The sequence below is a fragment of the Brachyhypopomus gauderio genome, chromosome 2, assembly GCF_052324685.1.
Source record: "Brachyhypopomus gauderio isolate BG-103 chromosome 2, BGAUD_0.2, whole genome shotgun sequence".
Taxonomy (NCBI): domain Eukaryota; kingdom Metazoa; phylum Chordata; class Actinopteri; order Gymnotiformes; family Hypopomidae; genus Brachyhypopomus; species Brachyhypopomus gauderio.
This window is the reverse complement of record NC_135212.1, coordinates 32842568-32861952: the sequence shown is the minus strand read 5'-3', so window position 1 is coordinate 32861952 and position 19385 is coordinate 32842568. Positions and strand designations below refer to the sequence as shown.

General features: G+C 48.5%; 1 protein-coding gene across 2 annotated transcripts in view; it reads right to left on the bottom strand.

Moving 5' to 3' along the window:
- arhgap42b (Rho GTPase activating protein 42b) overlaps positions 1 to 18279 on the bottom strand; it is a 54078-nt gene extending 35799 nt beyond the window's left edge. For both annotated transcript variants that reach the window (XM_076994297.1, XM_076994306.1), the window contains exons 1-3: positions 17971 to 18279; positions 6079 to 6174; positions 2134 to 2195 (exon numbers count right to left, since the gene is read on the bottom strand). In XM_076994297.1, the coding sequence (XP_076850412.1) occupies positions 2134 to 2195; positions 6079 to 6174; positions 17971 to 18124 (312 nt within the window). In that variant the 5' untranslated portion in view covers positions 18125 to 18279. The remainder of the gene's footprint in view (positions 1 to 2133; positions 2196 to 6078; positions 6175 to 17970) is intronic.
- Positions 18280 to 19385: the final 1106 nt, after the last annotated feature.

The following is a 19385-nucleotide window of genomic DNA, read 5'->3' as shown; positions in this document are numbered from 1 at the left end:
TTCCTGCAGTTCCGACGTACGTGCAGGCACCTCGTCCTCGTTTCTGGTGTATCGTGAAGAAACTGGAATGCTGCATCACACGGTCTGCACTCTCATCTGTGCGCTAGTGGGGAGCACCGTTGGGATGTTAACCGGTGCTTTGAACAAAGCCGTGGATAAGCCCTTTCCCCTCTGAGCCACAGGCCCCCACGAGGCTGATGGAGCCCGGGAGACCGTGGAGAGGGTTTGGAACAACTTTTCTTCCTCCCTCTCCTAAAATACTCAGATCTCACATTCACCTGTCTTCTGAAACATACTGCTTGAGGAACCGTTAGATCTTGTAAGCTCCTTGGAACGCCGGGTCTCCTGTACAGGTTGTGTTCTACCCACAACCCCCAGCCCTCAGAAAAGTGGTTGCGACCAACCAGTTACTCGCCTGTATCTGTAATACCATACCCTTAGCTGGATGCTGATGCACTGGACTGTGGCCAAAGTCAACTGGGCGGTATTTCGGGGGGGGGTGGGGGTGGGGGGTCCCAGGTTTGCCGGCTCTCCTGCATTCCGCTGGGCTGCACATTAACCCCAGGTGTCCCTGAGCCAGGGCACACTCGGATTACACGCACGACAGGCTGTCTGACAAACTACCGAGCCACAGTGGAAACAAATCACATGACCTCATCTGGTGCACACGCTCACCACCCACCTGATTGGAGTCTGCTTTACCCCTGTGATCCCTGCCCACACCTAAATGCAAGTAAACCTGTCTTGCATGAACAATTTATGGGCGTACATCCATCCAAGAAAGAGCCATGGTACCATGGTAGTCCTGTTGTCCAACCCCCAGCTCAAGGCTCCATAGCCAGTCAGACAGATTTGTCTTCTCGGACAGAAATGCTGCCAGTACTGCATTTGGGGGTGGGGGCGGAGCCTGGGTGTATCAGGGCAGGTCTGAGCTCTGGGGCGTAAAGCCAGGTCACCCATCGGTAGTCCATTTTATGGAATTCCCTGCTGCTTCTTGCGTTTTTGTTTAACTCGGAGTGAATTAGGCCATTAGACTAAATGGATGACATATTCAGGGTGAGAGTAGTGGACAATTTTGCGGGGGGACAATCTGTTTGTGGTGAAGTTATTTTTGTAGTGATTGTAGTGATTATGGAGCGTGCGTCTACCCCCGACGTGCCGTTTCCTCGGGCGTAAAAAAGATTTAGTCCGTTCTCACATCAAGACGAGCGACTGGTAACGGCCGCGCAAAAGCCTCAGCAGCCCGTGTGTGGTATGATCCGCCGAGGGAGGCTTCTCGCCATCGCCTAGAACGTGTGATTTCCAGCCAGCGCTTGTGAATATTGTCCCATCTCCACGGGCCCATTCTGCACGCATCCCTGAGAATTATGGGAACGAGGCAGCAGCCGGCGGCTGATGAAATCGTCTGTCGGGGCAATAAGAGTGAGTAAACAGCCCCGGGAGAATTCCTGCTCCACACATCACCAGCCCCCTGCACACAAGTAGAGGGCCCGGGAGCTCCTGGGATCCTCGGGGCGTGGTACCGCCACCCCGGCCCTGATGCATCATCGTCCTCTTCACAGTTTGCCGCACATTATGTGTACGGATTCCCACAATGCAATGCTTCTGTGATGCACTTGCCAGCCACCTCCCTGCTTTTCTCAGCCTGGAGGACACGAACGCATGTACGTACATGCACAGCACGGGCATGCTCGGGCATGCGTGTGACGGCGCGGGAACACTCAGGCACGCGTGTGACGGCGCGGGAACACTCAGGCACGCGTGTGACGGCGCGGGAACACTCAGGCACACGTGCACACGTCCTGTTCTGCAGACTTGGCTGAAGAACACATTTTGTTGCACTGTTATTAAAGAGTGGTCGTATATTCACTCATTTTCTTCCCCGTCATCCGCAAGAACACCCCAGTGCATGTGTACCCCGACTGGGAGAGATGGTGGGAGAGCTGTGTGCGTGAGGGACGGGGCCTCCGTGCTGACGGATATGACAGCTCTCTGTGTGACTGACGGGGACACCGTACGCACGGGTGCGACAGCCAGACGTTTCTATCACTGTGCATGTAAAGGCAGTCAGAGGGGGCATTTTCACAGCGTGGACGCAGCGACAGGGCAGAAGGATGAAGCTGTGACACTTACCAGCCTCCGCCGCTCCTCCTCTACCGTGTTCAGCAGCTGGGCAAACTCCTTGAAAGACTGCGCTGGTTTGGGGAAAGAACCACACTATTAATCCATTATCTGCAGAAATCATACAATAACATGACCCGCGCAGATCAACGCAAGCAGCGCTACGCATATCCCTGGCTGTGTGAATTCACCGCGTGTGCTTCTTATGCGAACGGTGCAACATTAATGCAGAGTTAATAGTCCTGAGGGAAAGGTCTTTCCTTCAGGCATGCTTTTAAATGTCTAAATATTTAAGGCGAGGCCAAAGATGATCGCATGCACCAATGTGTGTGTGTACGTTTGTGTGTGTGTGTGTGTGTGTGTGTGCGCGAGCGAGTGTGTGTGTCTGTGTGTGTACATGTTTGTGTGTGTGTGTGTGTGCACGAGCGAGTGTGTGTGTGTGTGTGCGCGAGCGAGTGTGTGTGTGTGTGTGTGTGTGTGTGTGTGTGTGTACATGTTTGTGTGTGTGTGTGTGTGTGTACATGTTTGTGTGTGTGTGTGTGTGTGCGCGAGCGAGTGTGTGTGTGTGTGTGTGTACATGTTTGTGTGTGTGTGTGTGTGTGTGTACATGTTTGTGTGTGTGTGTGTGTGTGTGTGTGTGTGTGTGTGTGTGTGTGTGTGTACATGTTTGTGTGTGTGTGTGTGTGTGTGCGCGAGCGAGTGTGTGTGTCTGTGCCGTGTCACTGGGCTGCAGTCATGTGGCAGAGGCAGGACGGCTGCTGTAACAGTCAGGACGGCTGTGTTTTGCTCGGCTCTGTGATACTCTGCCATGTGAGGCGTGGCCGGCACTGTGCCCAGGTCTGCAGGCCTGTGGTGCTTTACTAAGACAGACGAGGGACTCACCCTCTCCCCTTCCCTTCTCCCCCTCTCCATTCCTCTTTCCCTCATACTCTCTCCGTTCCCACTCTCCCACCTCACTCTATTATTTCTCTCTCTCTCTCTCTCTCTCTCTGTCCCTCTCATACACTCTCTAGACATAATATTGACTTGTATTTAGACATTACAAAGCTTGTGCTTGCCAGACCGCTGAATGTCATTAAAAGGCCATCGAATCACGATGGGCTGGCTGTGTGTCAGCCCCGCCCCCTTACACATCAGCCCCACCCCCTTTTTCTGTTGACCTGTGGCAGAGATGCACTGATAAGCCTCACAAGGAATGGTGAGCCTCCATCATGTGGGCGTGTGCATTTGTGAGTGTGTGTGTGTGTGTGTGTGTGTGTGTGTGTGTGTGTGTGTGTGTGTGTGTGTGTGTGTGTGTGTGTTAAGGGTAGTGAATAATGAGCTGGAAGTGGAGTAAGAGAGTGGACGAGCAAGGACACAGGCCAAATAAGACTGATGCAGAGATGAGGGGCGAGTGACATAGTAAGAGAGATGAGAGAGGGAGAGTGACCAAGATCAGAGGGCGGGCGGAGGGACATGTGAGGGGCAGTCTCTCAGGACAGGGTGCATTCAAACCTGCACCCCACAGACAGATTAACGGCAAAAATGTAAAAGGCTGGGAAGCTGTGCTCCGAAAACAACCCAGTGAACAGACTACAGGGAGCAGGTACGAGCTCGTGTTTGAAAAATCTTGCAGCTTTATTTTCTTTATGTCCGTCCTCAATCTGCGGTCCCGTCGCATTCCCGGCACCTCGAACTCAACACATTATCCAAAAAAGGTGCAATTATGCCACAGTATTAATAACGTTTGACTCGTTTTGAAATTTGGCCTCGCTTTGGCGGGTATGAAGCACATCTGATCGACCTGAAGCTTTAAGCTCTGACGAAGCATGACCTTTCTGGGGGAGAACCAGACGAAAGAGTGCAAGAAAGGGTGAGGGGAAGAGAGAGAGAGAGACAGGGGTAGAGAGGGAAAGGGAGTGAGAGAGCGATGGAGATGGTCAGAGAGAGAGAGAGAGAGAGAGCTCAGAGTCTAACTTTTTCTTATACAATTAATATTTCTATGGTGGTGAACCTGGCTGTGGGATTGATTTCATGATAAGCGTGGCAGGCTGTGAATGTCACGGCAGGAAGCGACGAATGGAATCGATGGGAGGTCAGCAACCCCCCTCGTCTGCTTGGCCTACTGGGCAGCTTTCAGGAGCCTTTTGGGCCAGGACAGAACTTCAAAGCAGACTACAGCCCCGATGCATCAAGACGATGTGCAGGGGTCCGGTCACATCGCTCCGAAAGCAGCACTTTCATTGATGGCCAGAAGCATTCCAGGAGACAATTACGTTTTTCTACAGCAAAAGCAATCTGACCTGTTCAAAGCAGAGCGACAGGCGATATCGTGCACTTTGAAAACTTCTGGTGAAAGTTGATAGACGAGGAAGTCTGAGCTGGTGGGCGTTGGGCGTTATGAGTGGTTTGGGAGAGGCTTTGTTAATACACAAGGTCTCTACCCAATACCCATAGGGTGTTTGAAATCCCTGTCCGAAACACGTCCAGTAGGGCTGTCAGCTCGCATTTTTCATATTCGGTTGAATGGGTGGCCTTTTCTGGTCCTTCACGTCCACGTGCTCGGCAGGGGCGATTGATCAGAGTCAGGAAACTGACCCAAACCATTGAGTCTAGTCAGGCTCCAGCGCCAACCCCTGTGATCCGGTCCAGGAGGAGAACGGGTGCGGAGCAGCGTATGCTGACCGGACCAGCCGTCTCTCACGGCTTGCGGGTGCTGGGGCCGGGCGGGGGTAATTGTCTCGCCAGATTGGATGTTGTCAGCGGTGATCCGGCTCACAGTGCTCGTCTTCGATAACTGTAATTGGCTCTGTCCTGTGTGGTCACAGAGGGGGTGGCGAGGGGGGGGGGGGGGGGGGGTTCCGCAAGCTGTTTCCCACCACAGCTCGAGCAGACAGAGTTGACGCCTTGGACGTGTGCAGATGGACTGAGTCAGTCAAGCCCCATGGACATGGGGTTCAGAGGGGGACAGGAGTGGAGGATAATGAGGTAGGGAAGAAGAGAGACAAAGGGAGGGAGAGGGGACAAACAAAGAGATGGAGGGGGAGAGACAGGGAGAGAGAGAGTTTGGAAAGTAAAAGACAGTTGAGAGAGAGCAAGGCAGAATTAAAAGAGAGAAAGACAGACAGACAAGGAAACAGATAGAGACATGTAAAGACAGATAGAGCAAGACTAAAAATAAAGAAGATGGAGAGAGAAAGATAGGGGTGTGTGTTTGTGTGTGTGTGTGTGTGTGCGTGTGTGTGAGGAGGGAAGGGGGGGGATCAGCCCATCAGGGTGTTCAAACTCTCAGCACATCTGTTCTGTGGCCACCTCAGAGACCGAGGGGGTCTGTGCTTCCATTAATCTCTGACACAGATCACAATTAGTCTCTCTGATCTCTTAAAGGGATGAAAAGATGCAGAGGTCTATAATGTAGGCAAATCGATGGGATCCATTATGCATGCGGTCCAAAGGCGAGGACGCCTGTGCGGGATTTCGCGGGGTTGAACTCCGGGCCGCGGATCAATATGCAGGCAGCAGTCTCCCGAGCTGCCGGCCGGCCCGACCCATCCGGGCCAGAGAAAAGCGCCAAGCACGGGTCCTTATCAGTGTGTGTGTGTGTGTGTGTGTGTGTGTGTGTGTGTGTGTGTGTGTGTGTGTGTGTGTGAGTGCGTGTGTGTGCATGTGTGTCAGGGAGGGGTGGTTGAGGGGGGCTTGGGGGGGCGGGGAGGTTTCGGGTGTCATGAGAGGCCATTCCTGACTCTGCTGTATCTCTTGGAGAAAGGCTGTGTAGCAGGAATGACAGTGTCCCAGGGGAAACTCTTGCGGAAATGCCAAGAAAAGGTCATAATTAGGATGACAATCCTGTCTCAGTGGGACAGGCTTTGCGAACGAGCCTTGGTTTAGAGGGGAGGAGACAGAGGGGAAGGTAAGGGGGGAGGTCCTCTAGGATGGACTGGATATTGGAGTGGCGGAGCAAACACTGAGCACACCTACCAATGTTCACCTCATCGTCCGTCTCTGCATCACCGATGCACTCGAACTGGAAGTCCTGCAGAGACTGGGAGAACTTCTGAACAGCCACAGACAGGTCTACACGGGGTAGAGGGAGAGAGACAGACAGGAAACCAGAAAATGAGAAGCAACCGAGTTAAAACTAAAGAAAAACAAAAACACAGTTCATATCGGAAAGAATGCACACAATCACAACACTAACCTCAATGCCACGCAGCATAAATCAAAGAAAAAAAAATACAGAAAGAGTTTCCAATTTACAGACTCAGTGAACACAGCCTGGCCACTGAAGCTGGCTGTCGCAGGTGCAGGTGGATGCCCAGAGAACAGACGGACCTCCCCACCACCCGGGAGCGGTTATATCCTCATTTGTTGGGACGCATCGTCCCAAATACGTATCGATCAGAAACCCTTTCTGTAAGAACATTTCCAGCGTCTGCCCTGGTTTTCTAGCCTGCGGTTGGCTGATCATGCTAGCAGTGTTTGAAATCTTGTCAGCATAAGGGACAACCAGTAAGTTTTAGCTGGCCAGTTTAAGTATTAATTATTAATTTATTTAATTTTTTGTTCTATTAATTTATTTTTATTTATCATATTTATTTTCACTTTTTATTTCTTTAGATTTACTTTTGCAATAATGAAGCATGTAACATTTGTGGAAATACAGTGTTGCTGAACTAGAACTAGAAGGATGAGAGAAAGAAAGTGAGAGGGGGAGAGAAAAGGGGAGAGAGGGTGAGATAGGGATGAAGAGAGATCAGACCAGCGTCTCTGAGTGTGGCCCAACCACAGGCCAGCGCCTCCATGACTGTAGCCCCACTTCAGACCAGCACTGTGACTGTGGACCCTCCACAGACCAGCATCTCTGTGAGAGTCTTCAGTGGCCCTCACCCCCCAAAAAACAACACTCTCAAAATTTTGCTATGAACTTTATGTTGTATATGTTGTAGAACGTCGTGTTATATTTCAGACTCATCACAGTGATATCTGTACTGCAGTCTCTTTCGCCAGTTGCATATTTCAGATGAACTGAAAGCATAATAATAGCGATGACCTTTCCAACTCTTAAGTGCTGTGAGCAAACCAAAGTGCAAAGATGCTGCACAGAACAGTGTGTCATTCAGTACAGGTCACACAGCGTGTCGTTGGTGCCTAAGAAGATGCACGCGCCCCCGTTAGCTCTCCTGCTTGCTGTGAGTGGTCACTGTCAAGGGGTCGCTCCTCTTCTCTGACCACGCCTTGTTAAGATGACATGTGCATCTCGCCCAGCCGGGTCAAGAGCACTCCAGTGGGGGCTTGGTTGCCACGGTAAACATTTCCACTGTGGCCTGGAAGACGGAGGCCTTAGTAAAGGCCACTGTAGCATCCTCTCAAATGGTCCCCGAGTCCTGCAGGAGGGGTGAGATGCAACACACTGACCAAAACTGCAGACACACCTCCTCAAAAAGGGCAGGACTACAAAAAGGATGAGCGAATGAAAACAAGTCAAGTCTGAAGTTGCTCTTCGTTCTTCCAACGAATGCTTATTTTTGAATTCTACTTTTCCATAATAGTAGCTTTAAAACACTAAGAACCATGCCCAGCAACAAGCCATATATCAGTCTATATAACATACAAAGTTTAACTAGTTCAAATTTTCACCAAATGTGACACAATGGTAGTACTGACATGGAGGATCTCCTTCCTCCGATTTACACCGAGCTGCAGTTAGTTTTGGGAGAGGGTGGGATAGGACAGGATGGAAGTGGTGTTCTCTCGAAAGACAAAGACAGTGGGAGACATTCCGCCCCATCCGAGGCAGAACGTCTTGGAACACTTACGCAGTTATTTCCACGTTTGCGCGTGCGCTGGGACCCAGACTGTACCGTTGTGCTCGGAAGAGGCGGACACAAGTGCGATTAGGGGCAGGGTTTATTTACAGGAAGGACACATTCGACATTATCAACCTCTTTTAAGCTAACCGTGCTGACATGGAGGGAAAGTCCATATAAAGAAATAAAGAAAGAACTAAGAGAGTGGGATACAAGATGATGGGGCTACTAAGCTACAAAAAAGTTAAAAACATACAAGGGGAAAACAATAAACAGAGAGAATAAAAAGATGTATACGTAGAACAGGAAACAGTTAGACAGATTAAAGACAGACTAGACAGACTAAAGTCAGACTAGACAGGCTAAACTCTTGACCTGAAGCATAAAATAAAAACTTAGAAAAGACCATACAAGTACACAGGGTGGGGAAACCAGAGAGAAGGTGTGACAGACTGAAGGAAAACCATGGAAACCAAAACAAATGTGGTACTAAAGGAAAACATAATCAAGACAGACAGGTGTGGGCGGAGCCAGACGAGACACAAACAGGGATTAAAGGCCCCAGGTTCGAAAGAGCGCTGAACTCCGCTTGAATCGCGGCAGATGCTGTACATCAGAGTTGCACATCAGTAGTCTGAGCTGTACATCTTTCTATGCCATATGTGCCCTTGCACACCGAACAAGACACATCCATCAGATACAGACAACAGGAAATCACTCCAGTGCGTATAGAGCACTTCAGGATCCACCTTGCCCCCATTCCTTGCTCTTCCAGGTCAAAGAAAAAGTGTTTGCCGGGTACTCATCCGGGCTGAGCCAAGCCAGGTCACGGGTCATTAATGTTCCTGGGCTTCCAGCCCATTCCAGCAGGGCAAGGAAGCTTCGTGAGTAACAGACCCTGCACCTCAGCACTGCGCAGAAGACACACGGCTTATCCGGGACTAGCATTCGCTTCCCAGAACACCATGTGAGCGTATTAGCATCCACCAAGCACAGCTGACCCAGGAACACTGGGGTCCCAAAGGGAAAAAGTCTTCAGCATGTGTGGTTGAGCAGACCTGCTGGTCTCAGGTCAGTGGTAAGGCGACAGCTGGGAGCCCCTTCTGACATATTAGCCGCAGTTACCAAGGAAGCAGTGGAAAGACATGAAAAGGGTTCCAAGCATGACCTTTTTTACCACTAATGAACCATCTGGGAGCTACAAAGACGCTTTCCTGCTGACGAGAGTTTTTGGTGATTCGGAGCGGTTCTTGTGATTCGGAGCGGTTCTTGTCGACGACCCTGGAATACACTACACCATGCTGCAGTCTTCTTCCAGGTTGGAGAGCCTTCTGTGAAACGCACCCTTAATTAAGCCTGCAGCACAGCTATCAGGGAAGAATTCACTTAACGAACCACTTTGCCTAGGCAAGTGCTCTAGGTATATCACTACATGCTAATTAATTAACAATTACGATGAGGCTTAAATTGGCAGTTTCCCAAAATAATTTAAATGTAGGTCACAAATTGGCTCACAAATTGTGTTCATAATGGTGGAGTGTAAACTTTATAGCTCATAAAAGTAATAAGCTTTGAACGGACACAATTCTCTCAGGTAAAAATGGTGTCTCAAAGCTTTCTTTATGCTAATAGTGAAAACAGCTGGACGCCCATAAATGACCAAATCCCCCATTCGCTTTGGTTCACCAGTTACATGTAAACCAGCGGCTGTAGACCAAAGCACTGCAGAGGACATAGAAGGAATGTCACGCCACACCGGCTCCAGAGAGCTTAGCCACAGGAGACTTGCTATAGTGGTTATAGGACAGTACAGTCAAGGAAAACACGTATCAACATATTCTGCCACTTCTTTACCTTTTATTAATATATTTACTGTTCCTACAGAGGATGCAGGTTTCTGATAGTCACAGCAGATATTCTGAATAGCATTGCAGAAGGTTTTATATAAGCTGTCCAAAGTGTCTATCCTTCAGTGTCTCTCATTTACTGGGTGCAAGGACGCCCTGTCTAGTCTGTGCACTTTGACCCTGCTGACGGCCACTGTGCTTTCCACCATGGTAATAGGACAGCATATGATGGCATGCTCGAACAGCAGTAGTGTGGGCCAGTAAAGTTTGTGGGTCTGCAGGATTCGTGTCCATAGTGGTTTGTCACCGCTGTCATCATTTTGGAATTTGGGACAGCATGGGAAAACATTCCCTGTGGCTGCTGGATCCTTCCACAAATTTCCACATTTCCTAAATGTATTTCCATGTAATATTATTATTACAACTTATATTCATATACTTTCTCTCTCCCTCCCCCTCTCTCGCTCTCTCTCTCTCATTCTCTCGCTGTCACACACACACAAACTCACACACACACACACACAATTATTATAAACACATACATTTTATTTAATATATTTTCCCAAGTTCACTGTTCAATTGATGATCATCATAACACGTGCATTATTACAGTAGTTATAGGCCAACATGCACACTAGAACAGTGAAATTAAAAATCATTAATTGCTATAATTGTATAATTGTCATGTAAAATTTCATGATGGTGAAGAAGTTTAGGTGCTAAACAAAGTGTATGACCAAGTGTGTGCACCACACAGTCTGACACTGCAAAGAACAGTGTACACCCCTTAGAGTTCACACACACACAATCACACTCTCTCACACAAACACCTCTAGTTTCTCTCCTTGTCACTGATCATGTACACTTTGCCTCCATTTCCTCTATCCTTCCATCTCTCTCTCTTCTTTTGTATTCCTAGCAGTCTTCCTCTCCATCTCTCTACCAGTCTTCCTCTCCCTCTCTCCCCATCTTTCTCCTTCTTTCCCCATATTTGTGAATCTCTCTCTCTCTCTCTCTAGGCATGCCCTAGCTTCTATCCCCACAGGGCATATCTGTCACTCACTACTGCACTCTTCTACTTCTGTTTTGTTTTGTGTTTTTTTTTTTTTTTTTTTTTTACCCATCATCCTTTTCAGCAGACAACACGCTGCATGCTGCAACAGCACCCACAGCGTCCACCAGCCCTGACTCTGCTCCCGGTCCCCTTCCCTTCAGGAGACCTGGGCAACATCCGCAGCTCCTGCACCTCGGGCCTCACGGAGAGCAGCTGCCATGTTCAACAAAGGGGTGGGAGGGTAGTGGGGCATTAGGGAGCTTCCCCACGGCGGCGTGAGCGGCCTGTCTGGCTCAGCGTGACCCAATCAGCATGTGTGAGTTCTCCACTCAGAGATCCAGCAGGGAGGAGGACCACACGAGGACATCTGGGGAGGGTTTCCAGAGATTTGTCATAGCACATCACTTTAGCACACTCGGTCATGGGAGGACACATACACACACACACACACACACACACACACACACACTCAACCGCGCACACATGTAAACTTACTCACATACACACGTTTGCACACACACACACACACACACACACACACGTACACATACACACGCATGCGCACATGTACAATTACATTCACACACACACGTCCTTACATACGTGTGTACACATACATGCACACACACACAAACACAAAGGTGAGCGCATGCGTGCACGCACACACACACACACACATGCAGACACACGTGCAGCTTTCCCCATATGTCCAAAGTCCAACATAAAATGCCACCACCTTGTGTGTAAATGACAGCTGGGCTGGTCAGGAGCGGTGTGTGTGTTGACCTGTTCCCACAACAGTGTGCTGATCTCTCCCTCCCACAAGGCCTCTGGTTCTTTATTTCTCTTCCTCTCTTGGATGTACCTCCCTCTGCAGAGTGCAGATACACACACACACACACACACACACGCACACTCACACACTCACCCGAGCTATGTGTTTGGCTGGCTCTGGCGTGTAATTTGCACAGTGGGCACGTATCGCTGTGTGTAATTTTGCGGAGTGCAGGCGGTAATCACGGGTTTCAGCTGGTGTGGCACCTTCGCCCTGGGTGACACCTCCACCCGACGCGGTGGGACACAAACACCTCCGTCAGGCAGCCCACTCGGCTATAGGCCACAGGGGCCGGCGGTGTGTGTGTGTGGGTGGGCGGGTGTGTTGCTGCATCTGTGCACGCGAGAAAGGGAGCTGGGGAGGGAGGGTGAGAGAGAGAGAAAAAGAGAGGGAGGAAGTGAGAGACAGAGAGGGAGGAAGTGAGAGACAGAGGGGGAGAGAGAGAGACAGACAGAAAGGTGATGTAGAGAGAGAGCAGAGGGGGAGAGAAACAGGTAGAGAGATATAGGAATTGAGTGAGAGAGACAAACAGAGAGAGAGAGAGAGAGAGAGAGAGAGAGAGTTGTTCACAATGGTGACTTCATGGCTGTCTCCAGGGAGACCACAATCTAAAGCATTCCATCAGCTCGAAATTTACCTTCACCAACAAAGGGCATCACGGCTCGAACTCTGCATCATCACCTACAATGCCCTCAAAAGATCAGTTCTGACGTGTGATTTCTCCACCAGTGCTTTTCAGCCAAACACCCTCCCTGTTAGCACTGCAGGTTTAATCTACACTTAAAAATGCTCGTTTCATTTAAAGCTAAAGTCATTTGCAATACTTTAAGTGAATTAACATTAAGGTTAATACTAAAGACGGTGATAAATCAGGAATGTTACAAGCAAAACTGCTGATGCCTTGTTTAATGTGAACTATTACGGTATATGTCAGAACTCTTCTTCAGAAAGGGACTCAACCTTCTCTGAGTGTTTCGACCTTCACAAAAACTCAGAGGCACACAATTGTATTTGCAGCAGTGCGGCTGCCTGTTACATCACGCGAGATCCCTGGCACTCTAACCGGATGAGAAAAAACGGAAACATGACCATGCGGAAATGTTCCCGCCTACATTCCTATCAAAGACGACGTTGTGAACCCCCCGAATTACACCGCTGAGCAGCGGGCGGCCGGCGTGACGTGTCCTACGCTAACGAAGCTCTCTGTAAGTCACGGGCCAGAACCCCGACGGCGGGAAAGCCGATTTGCCACGGGCGAACACCATCAAAGGGCAGAACGTGCTCTGATGGGACCGCGGGAGCTCTCCCTTCTGCTCTCTGATTCCTCAAGAGCGGCGCAGTAATGATGACAGACGCCAGTCAGCCTCCCGCTATGGGGTGCGCCCGGGTCTGACTGCTGAGATCAGGGTCCACACGGCAGGGCTGCTCTCTGCCTCAGCCCTCCCTGCCAGCCCTGCCCCCCACGGTGCCCTCCACGGTGCCCCCCACGGTGCCCTCCACGGTGCCCCCCACGGTGCCCCCACCCGTTCGGCTCAGGGGAGATGACCCCCCCTCGTAAACACCTTCACAACAGGCTCAATCGGAGCTTTAACAAAGGAGAAGATGCGTGAGATTAAACCATGGTTTTTCCTCCATTCTATCATTTGAGCAGACATGGAAGAAACCTGCACTAAGGTCTAAGCAAACACCCATGATATTATTATTTCCTGTTGTTAACAGCATCATGGTTATTACAAGGAGAAAAGGCTTTTAATGGCCATGGCATGGAGCTGAGGTGGTTATATCAGGTAATATCAAGTAATCGAGTGTTGGAGAAAGTCAAATCCGGTCCAGTGACAGACTGTTCTACTTAAATCAGTAAACTGGCTTAGGACATTAGAGGAGGAAGCAAAGTGGAGGAGGAGAGCGTATGGATGTGTAAGCCCTTACACACTCATGACTTCACAAAAGTGGAGGAGGAGAGCGTATGGATGTGTAAGCCCTTACACACTCATGACTTCACAAAAGTGGAGGAGGAGAGCGTATGGATGTGTAAGCCCTTACACACTCATGACTTCACAAAAGTGGAGGAGGAGAGCGTATGGATGTGTAAGCCCTTACACACTCATGACTTCACAAAAGTGGAGGAGGAGAGCGTATGGATGTGTAAGCCCTTACACACTCATGACTTCACAAAAGTAGAGGAGGAGAGCGTATGGATGTGTAAGCCCTTACACACTCATGACTTCACAAAAGTGGAGGAGGAGAGCGTATGGATGTGTAAGCCCTTACACACTCATGACTTCACAAAAGTGGAGGAGGAGAGCGTATGGATGTGTAAGCCCTTACACACTCATGACTTCACAAAAGCGACTCAGTACTGCCAAGCCACCACCAAAGACACCACCACACACTCACCAACAAATACACAACCACACTCACGCCAAACACACCACCACACTCACGCCAAACACACCACCACACACTCACCCCAAACACACCACCACACTCACGCCAAACACACCACCACACACTCACCCCAAACACACCACCACACTCACGCCAAACACACCACCACACTCACGCCAAAGACACCACCACACTCACGCCAAACATACCACCACACACTCACCCCAAACACCACCACACACTCACCACCAAAGACACCACCACACACTCACCAACAAATACACAACCACACACTCACTAACAAATACACAACCACACTCACGCCAAACACACCACCACACTCACGCCAAACACACCACCACACACTCACCCCAAACACACCACCACACACTCACCACCAAATACACTACAACACACTCACCACCAAGCACACCACACACACCACTATGCGCCCCCAAATCATCATCAGTTTCATTCACAGGGCACACTGTGTGCAAACTTCCACCCTACGACAGCGGTTCCGCCCCTGAAACGTGCTCAGTGTGAGCCGAGCAGGACAGAAGTGCTGCCAACATGCTACGTGCTTTGTGAAGGGGTAGCACGAAACGCCAGCACAGACATCATCAAGTCCCTCTTACAGGGAGCATTGCCATGTAAGGGGGGGTGATGCGGGGAAATACCCCACACAAATGACCACACAGATGTGGTCAAACTGCTGCTTTCAGCTGGTCGTGCAGCTCAACGTCTGTATCCGGACAAAATAATCAACCCTGAAATCAAAGTTGAGATATGGCATCTCTGGAACCATTTGCACAGTATGAAAGACATCCACAAACGAAATACAAAACTGTTTATCTACCACAAGGCATAAGATGAGAGGAGGATTACAAGACAAACAATGCACCCGTGATCGGTGCTGTCAAAGCAGGCACACGGAAGCACTCCTGCCCCATCCAAACCCAAACCTTTACCGCGCGGGGGAGGGGCATCTGTGCTGCGGGCCACTAATCCTCTCACCCGTCACACCTCATCCATCTTCACCAACCCTGAGCGCATATTAAAAGATGATGAATGCGTGAGTGTGTGCTGATGAGCTGTTATACGGTGCTTGAGCATGTATGCTGTCTGAGGGCTTTGGTCTGTGGATGAGAAGATGGGCCACAGGAGGGGGTCTCTCTCTTGCTCTCTCTCTCTCTCTCTCTCTCTCACACACACACACACACACACACACACACACACACACTCAAAGCTCATGGGAGGCAGTCTCTCTCTCTCTCTCACACACACGGATCGCAGGAGAGAGTCTGTAGAGGCCACTGACACACCGAGTATCCACATCCCAAAAAGATGAACAAGAAGCGTGTCTCTCTCTCACACACACACACACACATACACAGTACACCAACATATTGTCTTTCACAGCATAAGTAGGCCTTTTGGAGTGCTTCACTGCTTCTGAAGTTTGAACCTTGTATCATAACAATCACTCTATGGACATGATGTACATGGTACAACAACAACAGCACCCCCCCCCCCCCACACACACACACTATTATGGATGGGCATTATCAGAGGGGGCACATCACATTGTTACACAAGCTTGTTTACAGTGTATTTCCTGTAGCTGAATCCCAAGAGCATCACTCTTACACTTATAAACACACACAAAAAAAACTCCCAGAAGCTCCAAGAGCTGGGAACGGTCAACACGCCCACGAGTCTGCGCACTTATCAAAGATACATAATAAGGACGATGAAAGGAAAACATCCCCGAACGAGTCTCTCTGTGTGGAGCACTGATGTCGAGCGCTCCACAGAGCCCGCTCACAGGAAACACAGGATGACTCGCAGTTAACTCGGCGGTAAAAGATGGACTGATGAACTGACTGAGAGGTGCCCATGTAGAAATGGAAATCAACTCTTCTGTGTCATCCACACAGCCACTTATCCACAGCCGTGGTGACATACATAAAAGTCCTCCCTCCCCCCTGCCACACCCCCACAGAAACAATACACACATCGATGCGAGTGTCATTTCTCTGCCCACACTAATACAGATGGGCACAGTTCAAGGCACTTTCAGGAGAAAGACTCTTTCATCGAAAATAACCTCTGACCCAGTTCAAAGGGAACCCTTAAATGGAAGATAATTTCTTCATGATCTCTCCATTAAGCACTACAACATTGGAAGGGTGTAATCGCAACTCTGGAAGCGTGGTAGATCATTTCAGATCCTGAGAGTTGAGAAAATAAGATAAGGGACCACTTTAAAAGGGACTTTTAATTTGCTGTTTTTTTTTATTTAAAGATATACTATACATATGCAGCATTTCAAACACAACTGCATGTGCTCTATATGAAATTCATATTTGGTAAATGCAAAGATAAAGGTCTGTTCTAGCACACCTGATCCACCTCCACAACTAATGATCAAATCCATCATGAGCATCAGTACCTAGCAACTGCACAAGTGACTTTATATAGCGGATGGACACCAGACACACGCTACACGTCCTTTTAAAAGCCACAGGAACAGCAGGCGTGAGTGTAATCCCTTTCCCCAAGACACAGAAGCCATGGGAGATATCCGCCAGAGGGCCGTCTGACCTTTAAAAATGACACGCACACCACTGCTTCGACAAAAGAGGAGAATTAAAACTGAGCGAAAATCCAACTCATTAGACAGAGGACCATTTGTATTATACTTATGGGACTTAAAAAGTGAAAGACTTCATTACATTAAAAAAGGACTAAATAGGACATTATATCAGACTTCATTCTGACACTGCGCAGCTAAACAGAAAAAGGAATTTAAACGGAACTATGTTGGTATGAGTTTATGAGTCCATTTACAATCTATCTAGTGTAGGTTTTTTATGTTTATTAATATATATTTATCTAGTTTTACTTAGTCTCCATCTTGGTATGGTGCAATAGGAAAACAAACAGCCTTCCCGTTTTGGGTGAGGTGCGTTTTTATTGCAGACTGAAGGCCGACTGACGCCACAGTGAAACTATCATATCCTTTCTCCATCTTTGTGGCGCTGCAGACGGCGGCCGTTAGGTTAGGTTAGGTTTACGAAGGTAAGCTTCCGTTTATTACCCCCTCCTCCACAGGCAGGGCGACGCCAGAGCATCGGGACTGGCGCAGGAAATCATTTTTAGCAAATGAGTTCGTTTGCGCCAGAGTTTTATGTATACCGTTACAGCCAGTTCGCATATTATCTACAGCGGGGCAGTGAGCCACCACGCTAAAATAAGTTTCCCATTTTCTCCACAGCAGTGTGAAGGCAAAACTGCATTATCTTTTAGAGAAATAAGTGTTTATCTTAAAGAGAAATACCTATGAGTTAAAATAAAGAGTCAGTACTGCCATTTTCACAAATGTCGCCGCAATAGCCTGATAATAAAAAGGCGAGGGGGGGGGGCGCTTCCAGGCGCAATCATAACAGCCCAACTGTCCTTCCAAAGTCACTCATTCCAAACCAATTAGCCAGGCTGACAGTGGCGCAAACTGTTTTCTAACATATACATGGGCAATGTTTATTTCACATTCAGCGGTTCAGTTTTGTTGAACACGACTTTAAATATTACTAGGTTAAAAGCGAAAAGAACCTGGGGTTTCACATTGTGTGCGACCACAATGAAGCACGAGAACGTAAGAAACCCCCGCAGCGGCGCGCGCGAGCGGACTCCTGTTCTGCAGCACCAATCTGCGCGTGTTGTCATTATTCCCAAACGCATTCATGCAAGCGTCTAATTCGGCAGTACATTTATAATACGATGAATGAACAGGTCTCAATACGTACAAGAAGTCCAGTTCACGCTCACTTTAAAGTGTTATATTAATTTGAAAAAAAAAAAGTTTCATTTATACCTATCGTTATATTTAATAAGGGAAAGTGGGTCCCAGTTTGAGGTGGTGAGCAGTCCGCTTACTTTTCAGCGCACCAATGAGCGAGTTCCCGTCTTTGATGAGCTCCTTGATGAACTTGTTGGTACGCTCCAGCTCTACTTCATGGCAATTCAAACGTTCTCTGAAGTCGGGGCTATCCAGAAAAGAGTCGCTGAATTCTAACGTTGGTAGTCCCATTTTCAGCTTTCTGTTAAAACGAGATATATAATCGCGAATTGCGCTAAATCCCCTTTATCATCATTTAAACGAGGAGATGTTCTCTCTATATCGCAATCACATACGCGCTATTAAAAGTTTTCCTTCCCCTTTTCCCTGCCACTTCCGCCCTAAGATTTTTCTCGTTTTTGCCTAACTCACTTTCCCCGAAAACCTTTACCACGTACCCTACGATAGCGAGACTCCTGCTGGCTACTATAGTATAGCACCAGAGCGTCAAATCCACAGACTGGCTGAATGCAAAAGTATTTAGTGGGAAGCTTACCAACGTATTTTAATTGTTAAAAACATTCAGAAGAAATTGCGTTGCGACGAGTTTGCGCGACGATGCCTTTTGAAACTACAGTATTATTGTCATAGCGAATAGTATTCTAAAAACGCGCAGCCTGCATTACAGCTGGCGTTGGAGAGTAATCGGATACTCGCTCAGCATGTGGTGATTAAGTAGCGTGTCTAAAGCGATGTCTTTGTCAGGAGCTAAACTTTGAAAAGAAAATAATTAGCCAAGTAATTACCAAACGCAGTAAGACACACCAAACCCCCAATTAAACAGAATGACCCATATTTTGAACTGCAAACATTGTGTTTCACGTGACGCATGGATATCATATGTTACTGGATTAACTTCCACTCCTGTGACTGCTTGACAGGAAATTGCAGTAATTACCAATGTCAGTGCTTTCATAATAACAATTTAATTATTAGATTAATGATTCCAAGTATCTGATGTGTATTGATCAATGGTGTTACTTGATTTAGGGTTTGGGAAAGACTTGTGAATGATTAAATCAATGCCCTGAAATGGAATAAGACCAGGGCCGGAGTGGGCCCCTTTTTCAGCCCAAATCCGGCCTAAAATTATTTTTCCCTCCCAATCAGCTCAAACTAGAGATTGACATGAGCCGGCCCATCGGGAATCCTCCCGAACCTCCCGATTAGCCACTCCGGCTCTAAATAAGACGTGAGGATGAGAATGGAAGATCTTTGTGGAGTGGGGGAGAGTGAAAAAGAGAGAAGAAGGAGAGAGAGTAGTGTATATCCAGGAGGCCTGCTCACAAGGCAAAGTTTATCTGTCTGTAAGACCAATAAAACCACTGAACTTTCTACTGCAGAAGCTACATGGTGAGTCTGATGAAACAGAGACATGTACCTACAACAAATCAAAGCCCAAACACAATACCATGAGAGCCATACCAGCGCCCCACAGTCCCCGTAACCCACC